This window comes from Rhinopithecus bieti, unplaced genomic scaffold (assembly GCF_001698545.2).
Source record: "Rhinopithecus bieti isolate Rb0 unplaced genomic scaffold, ASM169854v2 scaffold_13400, whole genome shotgun sequence".
NCBI classification, from domain to species: domain Eukaryota; kingdom Metazoa; phylum Chordata; class Mammalia; order Primates; family Cercopithecidae; genus Rhinopithecus; species Rhinopithecus bieti.
In genome coordinates this window covers 2,593,234-2,605,583 of record NW_016807991.1, presented here as the reverse complement: position 1 = coordinate 2,605,583, position 12,350 = coordinate 2,593,234, and the positions used below count along the sequence as shown (strand labels likewise).

General features: G+C 55.0%; 2 protein-coding genes across 21 annotated transcripts in view; one reads left to right on the top strand and one right to left on the bottom strand.

Annotated features, from left to right (window-relative positions):
• GPR142 (G protein-coupled receptor 142) overlaps positions 1–510 on the bottom strand; it is a 5,553-nt gene extending 5,043 nt beyond the window's left edge. Inside the window, 2 exon segments of the mRNA XM_017884855.1 lie at positions 279–482; positions 484–510. Of these exon segments, the coding sequence (XP_017740344.1) occupies positions 279–482; positions 484–510 (231 nt within the window).
• The window catches only part of BTBD17 (BTB domain containing 17), an 81,582-nt gene extending 69,519 nt beyond the window's left edge, over positions 1–12,063 (top strand). For 10 of the 20 annotated variants that reach the window (XM_017884828.1, XM_017884830.1, XM_017884832.1 and 7 more), the window contains 4 exons: positions 456–628; positions 5,855–6,038; positions 7,950–8,226; positions 10,749–12,063. In XM_017884828.1, the coding sequence (XP_017740317.1) occupies positions 488–628; positions 5,855–6,038; positions 7,950–8,226; positions 10,749–11,823 (1,677 nt within the window). In that variant the 5' untranslated portion in view covers positions 456–487 and the 3' untranslated portion in view covers positions 11,824–12,063. Of the gene's footprint in view, positions 1–455; positions 629–4,444; positions 5,131–5,251; positions 5,425–5,854; positions 6,039–6,220; positions 6,406–7,949; positions 8,227–10,748 lie in introns of those variants that run through there. The other 10 variants (XM_017884839.1, XM_017884846.1, XM_017884845.1 and 7 more) reach the window with 9 other exon arrangements.
• Positions 12,064–12,350: the final 287 nt, after the last annotated feature.

The window sequence follows — 12,350 nt, the reverse complement described above, 5'->3', positions numbered from 1 at the left end:
TTTTTTGAGACGGAGTCTCGCTCTGTCGCCCAGGCTGGAGTGCAGTGGCATGATCTCGGCTCACTGCAAGCTTCGCCTCCCAGGTTCACACCATTCTCCTGCCTCAGCCTCTGAGTAGCTGGGACTACAGGCGCCCGCCACCACACCCGGCTAATTTTTTGTATTTTCAGTAGAGACGGGGTTTCACCATGTTAGCCAAGATGGTCTCGATCTCCTGACCTCGTGATCCGCCAGCCTCAGCCTCCCAAAGTGCCGGGATTACAGGCGTGAGCCACCACGCCCATCCCCTTGGATGGTCTCATTCGGAGGTCCCAGCTTCCCCATGTGACCTGTGGAGACCTCAGCCACCTGGAATGGCTGAGCCAAGAATGCTGGCTTTTCTGTGCATGGGACACTATTGATTTGTCTTCCTCAGTATATGCTTCTGTACCCAGGACAGCAGTGATGTCTTGCAGGGAAGTGGGGTCCCACTGGATCTTGTGCATCCATGGGCAACATCATAATACTCATTGCTGACAACACTGGGATCCATGGTTCAAGAGGTGGAGCCTGGAGATGTCTGGCTCAGTGGCAGCAGCAGACAGGACAGGGCAGCCAAGTCATCAGCCAGCACACAGCCTGTATAGAGGTGAGAGGCCCCTTCTTGGTGGTGGCATTTCTTTCCAACATGGTGTGGTATCAGCGGCCAGGGTAGGCTGCTAGCCCACGGGGGAAGGGATTCTATCCACAAGGCAGACAGCTCTGAGTCAGCCTGGGCAAGGTGAAAGATGTTATGAAGACCCAGCTGTACACCTTAACTTTTTTTTCTTTATTTTTTTTTTTTGAGATGGAGTCTCGCTCTGTCACCCAGGCTGGAGTGCAATAGTGTGATCTTGGCTCACTGCAACCTCTGCCTCTTGAATTCCAGCGATTCTCCCGCCTCAGCCTCCCAAGTAGCTGGGATTACAGGTGCCCACCATTATGCCCGGCTAATTTTTGTATTTTTAGTAGAGATGGGGTTTCACCATGTTAGCCAGGCTGGTCTCGAGCTCCTGACCTCAGGTGATATGCCCACCTGGGCCTCCCAAAGCGCTGGAATCACAGGCATGAGCCACCACGCCCGGCCACACCTTGACTTTTTTGGTCTCTGAAGTCTTCAGCTCTGATCAGTCCAGCCAGAGCTACCAGGCATGAGCACAAGGGTCTCTCTCTTTCTCTCTCTTTTTTCCTTCTGCCTCCCCACGCTTCAAGACAGGGTCTCACTCTGTCACCCATGCTGTGGTACAGTGGTGTGATCATAGCTCACTGCAGTCTCGAACTCCCAGGCTCAAGCAATCCTCCTTTCTCAGCCTCCTGAGTAGCTGGGATTATAGGCATGTGCCACCACACCCAGCTAATTTTTGTATTTTTTGTAGAGACAGTGTTTCACCATGTTGCCCAGGCTGGTCTCGAGCTCCTGGGCTCATGCAATCCACCTGTCTCGGCCTCCCAAAGTGCTGGGATTACAGGTGTGAGCCACTGCACGTGGCCAAGGATTCCTTCTTATTTAAGGTTTTTTGTTTGTTTATTTGTTTGAGACAGAGTCTCGCTCTGTTGCCCAGGCTAGAGTGCAGGGGTGCAATCTCAGCTCACTGCAACCTCTGCTTCCTGTGTTCAAATGATTTTCCTGCCTCAGCCTCCCAAGTAGCTGGGATTACAGTCACCAGCCACCACACCCGGCTGATATTTGTATTTTTAGTAGAGACAGGGTTTCACCATGTTGCCCAGGCTGGGCTTGAACTCCTGACCTCAAGTGATCCGCCTGCCTCAGCCTCCCAAAGTGCTGGGATTAAAGATGTGAGCCACCGTGCCTGGCCTCATATTTATCTTTATGTGCTCCCCTAAGTACACGGGTCCTGAAACTTAAACCCATGATTTCCTGTCCCCAATCCAAGTGACCCAGTGACTCAGGGAACCCTAAATCAGGACAGGAGGCACTACAGATGCAAAGGAGGATGCCAGGTAGGGCCAGGCTGCATCTGGAGCCCACCCCTCTGAGGTGTTATCACAGTCCAGTGTCTGATCACCCCCTTTGCAGATTCAGAAACTCTTCATCTGGTCCCAAGCTTGCAAGAGTTTTCCGTTACTTTTATAATACTAGAGATTCCTTGTCCAAAGGGATCACTTATCACAACGGGAAAAACTTTCCTCAAAAGACAGCATGGGCCGGGCGCGGTGGCTCACGCCTGTAATCCCAGCACTTCGGGAGGCCGAGGTGGGTAGATCATGAGGTCAGGAGATCGAGACCATCCTGGCCAACGAGATGAAACCCTGTCTCTACTAAAAATACAACAATTAGCCAGGCGTGGTAGTGGGCACCTGTAGTCCCAGCTACTTGGGAGGCTGAGACAGGAGCATCGCTTGAACCCTGGAGGCAGAGGTTGCAGTGAGCCGAGATTGCACCACTGTACTCCAGCCTGGCGACAGAGCGAGACTCCATCTCAAAAAAAAAAAAAAAAAAGACAACATGGGGTTGTGGAAAGAAAAGTCAAGTAGCCAGGTGCAGTGGTTCACACTGTGGTCCCAGCTACTTGGAAAGCTGAGGCTGGAGGATTGCTTCAGCCCAGGAATTTGAGGCTGCGGTGAGCTATGAAAGTGCCATCACACTCTAGCCTGGGTGAAAGAGTGAGACCCCATCTCCAGCAACAACAAAATCAGAAAAAAGAAAAGTCAAGCAGAACTCAGAACTCGAAAAATAAATCCTGCCTCTGAGGTTCCTGGTCCTAAGACCTCAGACACATGGCTGGGCTATAAACACTCCCGTCTGGGGCGGGAAGTAACACTCCTCTCTGGGATGGTGCTGGCCTGTGAACTCATCAGACTTGCCTTCAAGGAATTATGGAGCTCCCAGATCCACAGGGCCAATATATGTGTATATATATGTGTGTGTGTGTATATGTGTGTGTATGTGTATATATATGTGTATATGTGTGTGTTGTGTGTGTATGTGTATATACATGTGTGTATATATGTGTGTATGTGTATATGTGTGTATATGTGTGTATATGTGTGTATGTGTATAATATGTGTGTATATTTGGTATGTATGTGTGTGTATATATGTATAATGTGTGTAAATATGTGGTATATACATGTGTAATATCTATCATATATATATGTGTATAACATGTATTATTGGGCAGTGCTGCAGATCCTTCTCTTCAAAGACTTGGCCAAGCACTGTTGCCGCATGCCTGTAATCCCAGCACTTTGGGAGCCAAGGTGGGGGACGCCTGAGGCCAGGAGTTCGAGACCGAGGCCTGGGCCAACCATGGTGAAACCTTGGTCTCTTACTAAAAAAATACAAAAATTAGCTGGCATTAGTAGTGCACACGCCGCTATCCCAGCTACACCAGGAGGGCCTGAAGGCAGGAGAATTGGCTGAAACCCAAAAAGGTGACGGTTGCAGTGAGTTGAGATGGCGCCGACTGCACTCCAGCCTGGGGCGACAAAGTAAGTCGCCATCTCAAAAGAAAAATAAAAAAGACTGCTCAGGGCAAAACACCTTGGGCCTTCCCTGTCTGCCCGCCCCAGGACACTCCTCCCATAACATAAATATGCAAGTACACACACCACAGCACAGAATAAAAAAAAAAAAAAAAAAATGATCCACAAATATGCATGCAGCATACAACACGCAGCAGCACACATGCCACGAAATAACTTGCATGCACACACAACACGCACACCACCAGAATACTCCACAAATATGCATGCAGCACACAAGCACGCCCCATACACAAACACATATAAATATGCACATGCACAACACACACTGCATAAGTGGCATATGCGAAAACACACACAAGAAGCATACCACCACACATGCATATACCCACAGCACACGCACACCCACAAAAAGCGCCGATAGTAAATATGGGCACATGGGCCACTGCACATGCACACACACACTGCATACACGTGTGCATATGCATAACACACACACACACACACACAGACACTCCAGCAGTGCTCAGTTAAGAAAATGAGAACAGAGCATGCCTCTATGTGGAAAGCTAGTTTCTAAATCATTCGAAGAGGGCCAGGGATAAGGGAGGTTAGAAATAATGGGAGGTGGGGCCTGCCAGAGACGGGGAGTCAAAGGTGACTCTCCCGGGTCTTCTTGATGATCCAGGGCCTCCCAGCTTCCTTCACACTTGAAATGCCACCAATCTAACTCTAGTAGGTAGAGCTTGTCTTGGGGTGCGTGTAACAATTGTCTGGGAGTACTTAGAAAATACAGACAGCCAGACTCTGCCCCTGAAAATTCTGGTTCCAAGGTGGAGCATGGGAGATTCTAATGCAGGTGGCTACCCTTCAAGAATGACCGATACAAAATTAGCTGGGCATGGTGGCACTGCCTGTGTCCCAGCTACTTGGGAGGCTGAGGCAGGAGGATCGCTTGGGCCTAGGAGTTTGAGGCTGCAGTGAGCTATGATTGCGTCACTGCACTCCAGCCTTGGTGACTGAGAGATTCTGCCTCTGGAAAAGCAACACAAAACAAAGAATGACTGATGCAGAGGCTGAAGGAGGCTGGAGTTGAGAGGCACAAATATCAAACGACAGTTTTCTGAATAGTGGGTTCTCTTATCATCAATAACATTCCTATTGAAAGCACTGTGCTTGGAAGCTGGGATGCCCTCAGGGACAAGGGCTGCCCTGCTGTGTGGAGACTCGGACTTGCTGGGTTGAGCCAGGACATGGTACAGCCCATGGGAAGGGCAGGCGGGCAGCCAGTGGGCAAGGGATAGTGGATTTGGACGAGGGGAGCCAGGCATGAAAGTCAGGGCAGCCGGAGGGGTTTCCGCTGGGCTGGAGATCTCTAACTCTGCCAACCCGGACGAGGCAGGTGCCAGACCCAGTTCTTGCTCTCTCTGTGGCTCCAGAGAGGGGGTGGAGCTGTTGGGTCTCTGTGCCAGCCAGAGGCAGAAATCAATGCATCGAGCTGGCTCCTGGGATCCAGAGAGCCAGGGAGAGGAAGATTCAATTCATCCCCAACCCAGAGCCCTGCCTCCGAGTCAGATCCCTTGGGAGCCACCCACTTCAGTTAGCCAAGCTCAAAAGAGTCCCTCCCATGAAGAGCTGGGGCAGACCCTGCTGGCTCCCTGCAAAGGTGAGGACTCACAGCATGCCGCCACACACACACACACACACACACACACACACACACACACACACACGCTTCTGCTGAGCTGTACACCTCACTTTCCTCTCTCTGTTGCCTTTGTTTTTAGAAGAGCACTCCTCTGCACTAACCCAACTGAGACTGCAACCTAGCTCCCTGCCTCAGTCTCCCTACAGTGGGAGTGAGACACCAGGCCTGCAGCATGCCTCCTCGGAACTCTGGAAAAGGAAAAATTACAGTTGGAAAGTAGACAGAAGCTGGTAAAAGAAGCCTTCCAAGGAGGTGAACTCAGAGGCCTGAGGTCACTTGGAGAAGGAGAATTCAAGTCAGGAAACAGCAGGGCAGACAGCACCCAGCCTTGGGCTGGCTGGAGCGTAGAGCTGGAAGGTGGCCAGCTCCGCTCTGGGCAGGGGTCGCCCATGCAGTGGTACACAGGGCAGGGTGCATCTGCTCTATGCCCAGCCCTGCCACCTGGCTCAGCTTGCCCCTGGGGGAGGTGACAGTGACAGTCCCTACGGAACTTTCCTGCCAGCCCATCACCCTCCCCACAGCACTCCAGGAACCTTCTTCAACAAAGAATATGAAACTGATACCAGTTGCCCATGGGCCCCTATTCGAGAGACCCCTGAGCTTTTCTCTGAGGAGCTGACCCACCCCAAATGGGAGTGGGGGAGGGGTGGGAGCCTCAGCCGCCTCTCCTCTCCTCTTCCAGGCCCTTCCTTTGCAGCCGGCTCACCATGGCTCTCCAGCCACGATGCTGCCAAGTGCGCTCTGTGCCAGGGCTGAGGCCTGGGGTTGGGGGAGGCCAATGGCTGCCAGTGGTCCTGGAGCCCCTTGCCTATTCTCCAGAGAGCCTGAAACTTTCCAGGGAGAAGCACGGCTAGCCCTGCTGGGTGGTAAGGAGATTGGGGGAGGAGGGTTCCGGATCTGTTCCCCTTGGGGGCCCACAGGCAGCACAATAGCCCCCGGGGCTGCCGCTCTCTGGCTTAAATGGTTGCCTGGGCAACAGCTGGGGCCAGTTTCCACCAATCCATGGAGGAGGCTGAGTGGGGGAGGGAGGCCAGGCAGGAAGGGGGGTGCCGTCCCCTTGTGCTGGATCCTTTATAAGGAAGAGGGATGTGAGCAGAGTGGTCTGGGCTTCACCGTCCCTCCAGTGGACTTGGGGGCTGAGCACAAAGATGCCTAGGAGAGGTTACTCCAAGCCTGGGTCCTGGGGCAGCTTCTGGGCCATGCTGACCTTGGTGGGCCTGGTCACCCGTGCAGGTGAGTGGGCAGTGGGCCAGGTGCGGGGCAGGGTGGAGCAGCAGGATGTCCCAGCGCTGGCTGCACTCGGCCGGCCGGGAGGGGGCGGTGTCCAGCTGCTGGGGAGAGCACGGGGTGGACTGGACAGCTCCACGGACTCATTTCTCTGAAGGAAGGAGGGGCCGGGCAGGCAGGCGGGCAGGGGTCTTAAGGACAAGAGGACCCTCCATCGCCCATTGTCCTGGACAGAGGCTGAATGGGGACGCCATCAGCATTCAGGTCCTTTAAAGTGACAGCGGGGGGAGGCAGGGCTGGGAAATGCACTACCCGCTTCTCTCTCACCCTCCCTTTCTCCCTTGGCCTCCCTCTCTCATGCACAGATGCTCTGCTTCTGTGTGAGCCTCCTCTCCTGTGTGCACCACGGGCCTGTGTGTGCTGTGCGAGCGCATGTGGCGGGGGCCCATCTGCTGCTATCAGGCCCCCGCCCGCCTCCCTCTGCAAGGCTCCCCTTGCTGTTCTCGCCTTGGGAAAGCTGCTGACAGTTTCTGTAACTGAGTGCACATCCCCATCTGACTGTCAGGGCATCCGTGGAGCATGAGAAAAGGGCCGGCCTAGCCAGCCTCAATGCTTAGTTACCCAGGAAGTTCTGTTCCAGCACCAGCTGGCCCTTAGCACTTTCTCCTGTCCCCTGCTGGCCACCCACAAAAAATGGGCTTCTGTCTCAGAGATCAGGACCCAAGAGGGAAGGGCTGGGCCTGGAAAACAGCTTCCCTTCCACACCTGCAGCCTCATCGCACACCCGCCCCTCTCTCCTGCCACTGCTCTGGCCTCCCTAACACTCTCTCTGCTCCCAGTACCCCAGGCCCATTCCCTTCAAGGGCCTTTGCAGGGCTGGATCCCTCCTTGGCACTGGTTCCCTGGCTGGCTCCTTTAAAACTGGAGTGCTTATTTGTGTGCGTCTTACCTGTCTGATATGTCAGTTTGTGCTTTTATGAGCATAAGAACTTGGCTTACTTTGTCCACTGCCATATCCCAAGCTCTTAGGAGAATGTTTAGCATATAGTAAGTGCTCAGTAAATATTTGTTCGTGAAGGCACCAAGGGGTTAGATGGACAATTTGTTAGTGAAGGCACCAAGGGGCTAGATGGACAATTTGTTAGTGAAGGCACCAAGGGGTTAGATGGACAATTCTTTAGGAGGTGAGAAGGGTGGGACCACGAGTTTCCTCAACCCTTGCCTGGGGAGCTGGCAGCATGGAAATGAGTTCTGGGCATGTTGTCCCAAACCTGAGCACAACCTCTCCCTGCCTGAATGCGCCCCCGTCCAAGAGCATCCTCTTGGGGTTTGCACTGGCATGACCTTCCCACCCAGGATGTGTTTGTGTGTCACAGATGCATCCACGCGCCTCGTGGGCACAAACAGGTGTGCCCACACAGTCTGCCTAGGCCCACCTTGCCCTCTGCTCACACCCATGCATATGTCTCCAGCTGGTCGCTCTCCACCCCCGACTGAGGTCCTGGGCCCAGGCGCCCTCTCAGGCTATGCTGTGTTCCTCCCTGCTGCAGCCCAGAGAGCCGATGTTGGCGGGGAGGCAGCTGGCACCTCCATCAACCACTCCCAGGCGGTGCTCCAGCGCTTGCAGGAGCTGCTGCGACAGGGCAACGCCAGTGACGTGGTTCTGCGGGTGCAGGCTGCAGGCACCGACGAGGTCCGGGTCTTCCACGCCCACCGCCTGCTGCTGGGACTGCACAGCGAGCTGTTCCGGGAGCTGCTGAGTAACCAGAGTGAGGCAGTGCTGCAGGAGCCACGGGACTGCGCCGCAGTGTTCGACAAGTTCATCAGGTGGGACGGAGAAGACTAGGGGGAGGCTTCATCCCTTCCTCAGCCCCCGGCTCCTCCACCTACAGGGTCAGGGAAGCCCAGGCCCTTAGAGGTTGTTATGTCCGTTTCCCAGGACATCACTGGGATGACAGTGACCCCTGCATCCCTTCTTCCACTGTACAGCTCCCTGTTTTTACCCATGTCATCTGCACAGTTTGATGTCACTTTCGGTTCCTGGTAACCCCCTCAGAGCTGTTTCCAAACCTGGCCATGGGACAGCTTTTTAAAACTACAGTTTTGGGGCTGGGCATGGTGGCTCATGCCTGTAATCCCAGCAATTTGGGAGGCCGAAGCAGGCAGATCACCTGAGGTCAGGAGTTCAAGACCAGCCTGGCCAACATGGTGAAACCCCGTCTCTACTAAAAATATAGAAAATTAGCTGGGTGTGGTGGCATGCAACTGTAATCCCAGCTATTCGGGAGGCTAAGGCAGGAGAATCGCTTGAACCTGGGAGGCGGAGTTTGGGTTTGCAGTGAGCTGAGATCGTGCCACTAGACTCCAGCCAGGGCAACAGAGCAGGATTCTGTCTCAAAAAAACCAACCAACCAACCAAACAAAAAAACTACAGTTTCATGAGTCCCAACCTGGATCATCAGTTTCAGGTCTAGGGTTAGGACCAGCAATCATTTTTTATTTTATTTATTTACTTTTTATTTTCCTAAATATTCCATTATAGAGGAATATTTTTTATTTTAAAGCATCTCTGTGGTTTTGGTGTTTGGCCAGGTTTGGAACCACAGGGCTAGGGAGTTGAAAAAGTTAGACGGCTCTCTCCACCTCCTGCCTCCTGCCATGGTGCTGCACAGGGAGTGCCATTCACACTAGTGTCTAAGAAAGTAACTCTGTTCTAACGGCTCAGACGAGATGCCTGCAGAATTCCATACATTGCTTCCAAGTTCCAGGCAACAGGAAGGGGGATAAGACAGAAGGGCAAAAAGGGTCTTCCTGTTATCCTGAATCAGTTGCATTTAACCAGCCTTCCTGCAAATCCCAAACTGTGCCCATTGACCAGCAGTTAGTCGCATGGCCATGCCCACTATCAGGGAGCCTGGAAAATGTGGTCTTTTATTCCCAGAGGCAATCACGCAGGGGAAAAGGGAGAGATGGATGTTGGGGAAGATGGCTGGCAGTGGCTGCCGCACTCCTATAGGGGAAAGTGCGGTGCCATGTGCCAGTGGGGACTGGCAGGAAGGGTGAGCAGCGGGACAGCAGCAGATGAAGTGAGAGGGAGAGATACTCAGTACAAGTGATCATCAACAGTAGGAGAGGAAAAAGAAAGGTGACGTTGGCCGGGCGCGGTGGCTCAAGCCTGTAATCCCAGCACTTTGGGAGGCCGAGGCGGGCGGATCACGAGGTCAGGAGATCGAGACCATCCTGGCTAACACGGTGAAACCCCGTCTCTACTAAAAATACAAAAAATTAGCCGGGCGTGGTGGTGCGCGCCTGTAGTCCCAGCTACTTGGAGGCTGAGGCAGGAGAATGGCGTGAACCTGGGAGGCGGAGCTTGCAGTGAGCCAAGATCGCGCCACTGCACTCCAACCTGGGTAACACAGCGAGACTCCGTCTCAAAAAAAAAAAAAAAAAAAAAGAAAGGTGACATTGCAAAAAAGAAATGGGGGGCTCACACCTGCATTCCCAGCACTTTGGGAGGCCAAGGTGGGAGGAGTGCTCAAGTCCGGGAGTTTGAGACCAACCTGGGCAACACAGAAAGACCCCATCTCAAAACAAAACAAAACAAAAAAAAGCTGGAGTGTAGTGTCATGATCGTAGCTCACGGCAGCCTTGAACTCCTGGGCTGAAGCTATCTTCCTGACTCAGACTCCCAAGCAGCTGGGACTACAAGTGTGTATCACCAAGCATGACTAATGTTTTAACTTTTTTTTTTTTTTTTGTAGAGATAGGGTCTCGCTATGTTGCCCAAGCTGGTCTTGAACTCCTGGCCTCAAGCAATCCTCCCATCTTGGCCTTCCAAAGTGCTGAGATTCCAGGTGTGAGTCACTGGCACCCACCGGGCCTGTAGCAAGATTCTTTATTCTCCTCTGGTTGTCACAATAACTCTGAGGAGTGTGTGCCACTCCCCCTTTCCTAGATGATTAACCTAAGGTTCACTGAAGTTAAGTGACTTGCCCAGACTCATGGCAAGGAGAAGGCAGGCCATGGATCCCAACCAGACTGTAAACCCCAACGGCAGGAGCCACCTGTGTTTTGTTCTGGCCTAGAGCTGCAGGCCTAGTACAGGCACAGTCAAGGCAGGCAATTTCTGCATCACCACGGAAACGGAAAGAAGAGCCTGTGAAGTAAGAATGGGCTGGAAGGGTCCTTGAAAGGAAAACATGGGAAGCCTCAGGGTGGGGCTTCCACTGTGTTTGCACCTGAACTGTGAAGCTCCAACTCCAGGCCGGGTCCCCTGTGGACTCAGAAAAAGCTATGTTGGGAGGTGGGTACCGTCCTGACCCCACCCCACCTCTCGGTCTCTCCCGCAGGTACCTGTACTGCGGGGAGCTGACCGTGCTGCTGACCCAGGCCATCCCCCTGCACAGGTTGGCCACCAAGTACGGCGTGGCCTCCCTGCAGCGTGGCGTGGCCGACTACATGCGCGCGCACCTGGCGGGAGGCGCGGGCCCGGCGGTGGGCTGGTACCACTACGCGGTGGGCACCGGGGACGAGGCCCTGCGCGAGAGCTGCCTGCAGTTCCTCGCCTGGAACCTGTCGGCCGTGGTGGCCAGCGCCGAATGGGGCGCCGTGAGCCCCGAGCTGCTATGGCAGCTCCTGCAACGCTCGGACCTGGTGCTGCAGGACGAACTGGAGCTATTCCAAGCGCTGGAGGCCTGGCTGGGTCGCGCGCGGCCGCCCCCTGCCGTGGCCGAACGGGCACTGCGCGCCATCCGCTACCCCATGATCCCACCAGCACAGCTGTTCCAACTGCAGGCGCGCTCGGCCGCCCTGGCGCGCCACGGCCCCGCGGTGGCCGACCTCCTGCTGCAGGCCTACCAGTTCCACGCCGCGTCGCCGCTGCACTACGCCAAGTTCTTCGACGTCAACGGTAGCTCCTTCCTGCCCCGCAACTACCTCGCGCCCGCCTGGGGCGCCCCGTGGGTCATCAACAACCCGGCCCGCGACGACCGCAGTACTAGCTTCCAGACGCAGCTGGGCCCGAGTGGCCACGACGCGGGCCGCCGGGTCACCTGGAACGTGCTTTTCTCGCCGCGCTGGCTGCCCGTCAGTCTGCGGCCCGTTTACGCGGACGCCGCGGGCACAGCGCTGCCCGCCGCGCGCCCCGAGGACGGCCGACCGCGGCTGGTGGTGACGCCGGCCAGCAGCGGCGGCGACGCGGCGGGCGTGAGCTTCCAGAAGACCGTGCTGGTGGGGGCGCGCCAGCAGGGCCGCCTGCTGGTCCGCCACGCCTACAGCTTCCACCAGAGCAGCGAGGAGGCCGGCGACTTCCTGGCGCACGCGGACCTGCAGCGGCGCAACTCGGAGTACCTGGTGGAGAACGCCCTGCACCTGCACCTCATCGTCAAGCCCGTATACCACACCCTTATCCGGACCCCCAAGTAGCCTCGGGGTCGGGGAATAAAGGCCTGGCCTAGGTGCTCCTTGTGGGTCTGGGAAGGGCAAGGCGAGTGTGGAGGTGGCAACAAGCCTGGTACCCTGGATGGCCAGGTGCCGGCCACCCTAGGGCTGGGGTGGAGTCCAGGTGAGGCGTGGTAGACAAGATGCCTGGTTTCAAGAGCTGATTTCACAGCTGACTTGAAGGAACATTCTTGGTCCTGAATAAACCGATGCTCAGAGTGGTAAGGGGATGATTGAACCACTCAGTTTCCGGGTAAAAACAACCTGGGGAGGATCCTACAAGCCAGGGGGTTTAGGGGTTTCACTCCCCTCTGTTGAGCTTTTCCCCCCACCCAGACACAGAACTAGGCTAGGTAAAAGCATCCACGTGGTCACGGCAACCCACCTGCCTGGGAGACAGGGAGCACCACATTCCCCTTGCAGGGGAGTCAGAGAGCGCCCCATTCCCCTTGCGGGGGAGTCAGGGAACACTCCATTCCCCTTGCAGGAGTTTCCTCACTTTGAGGCTGAGG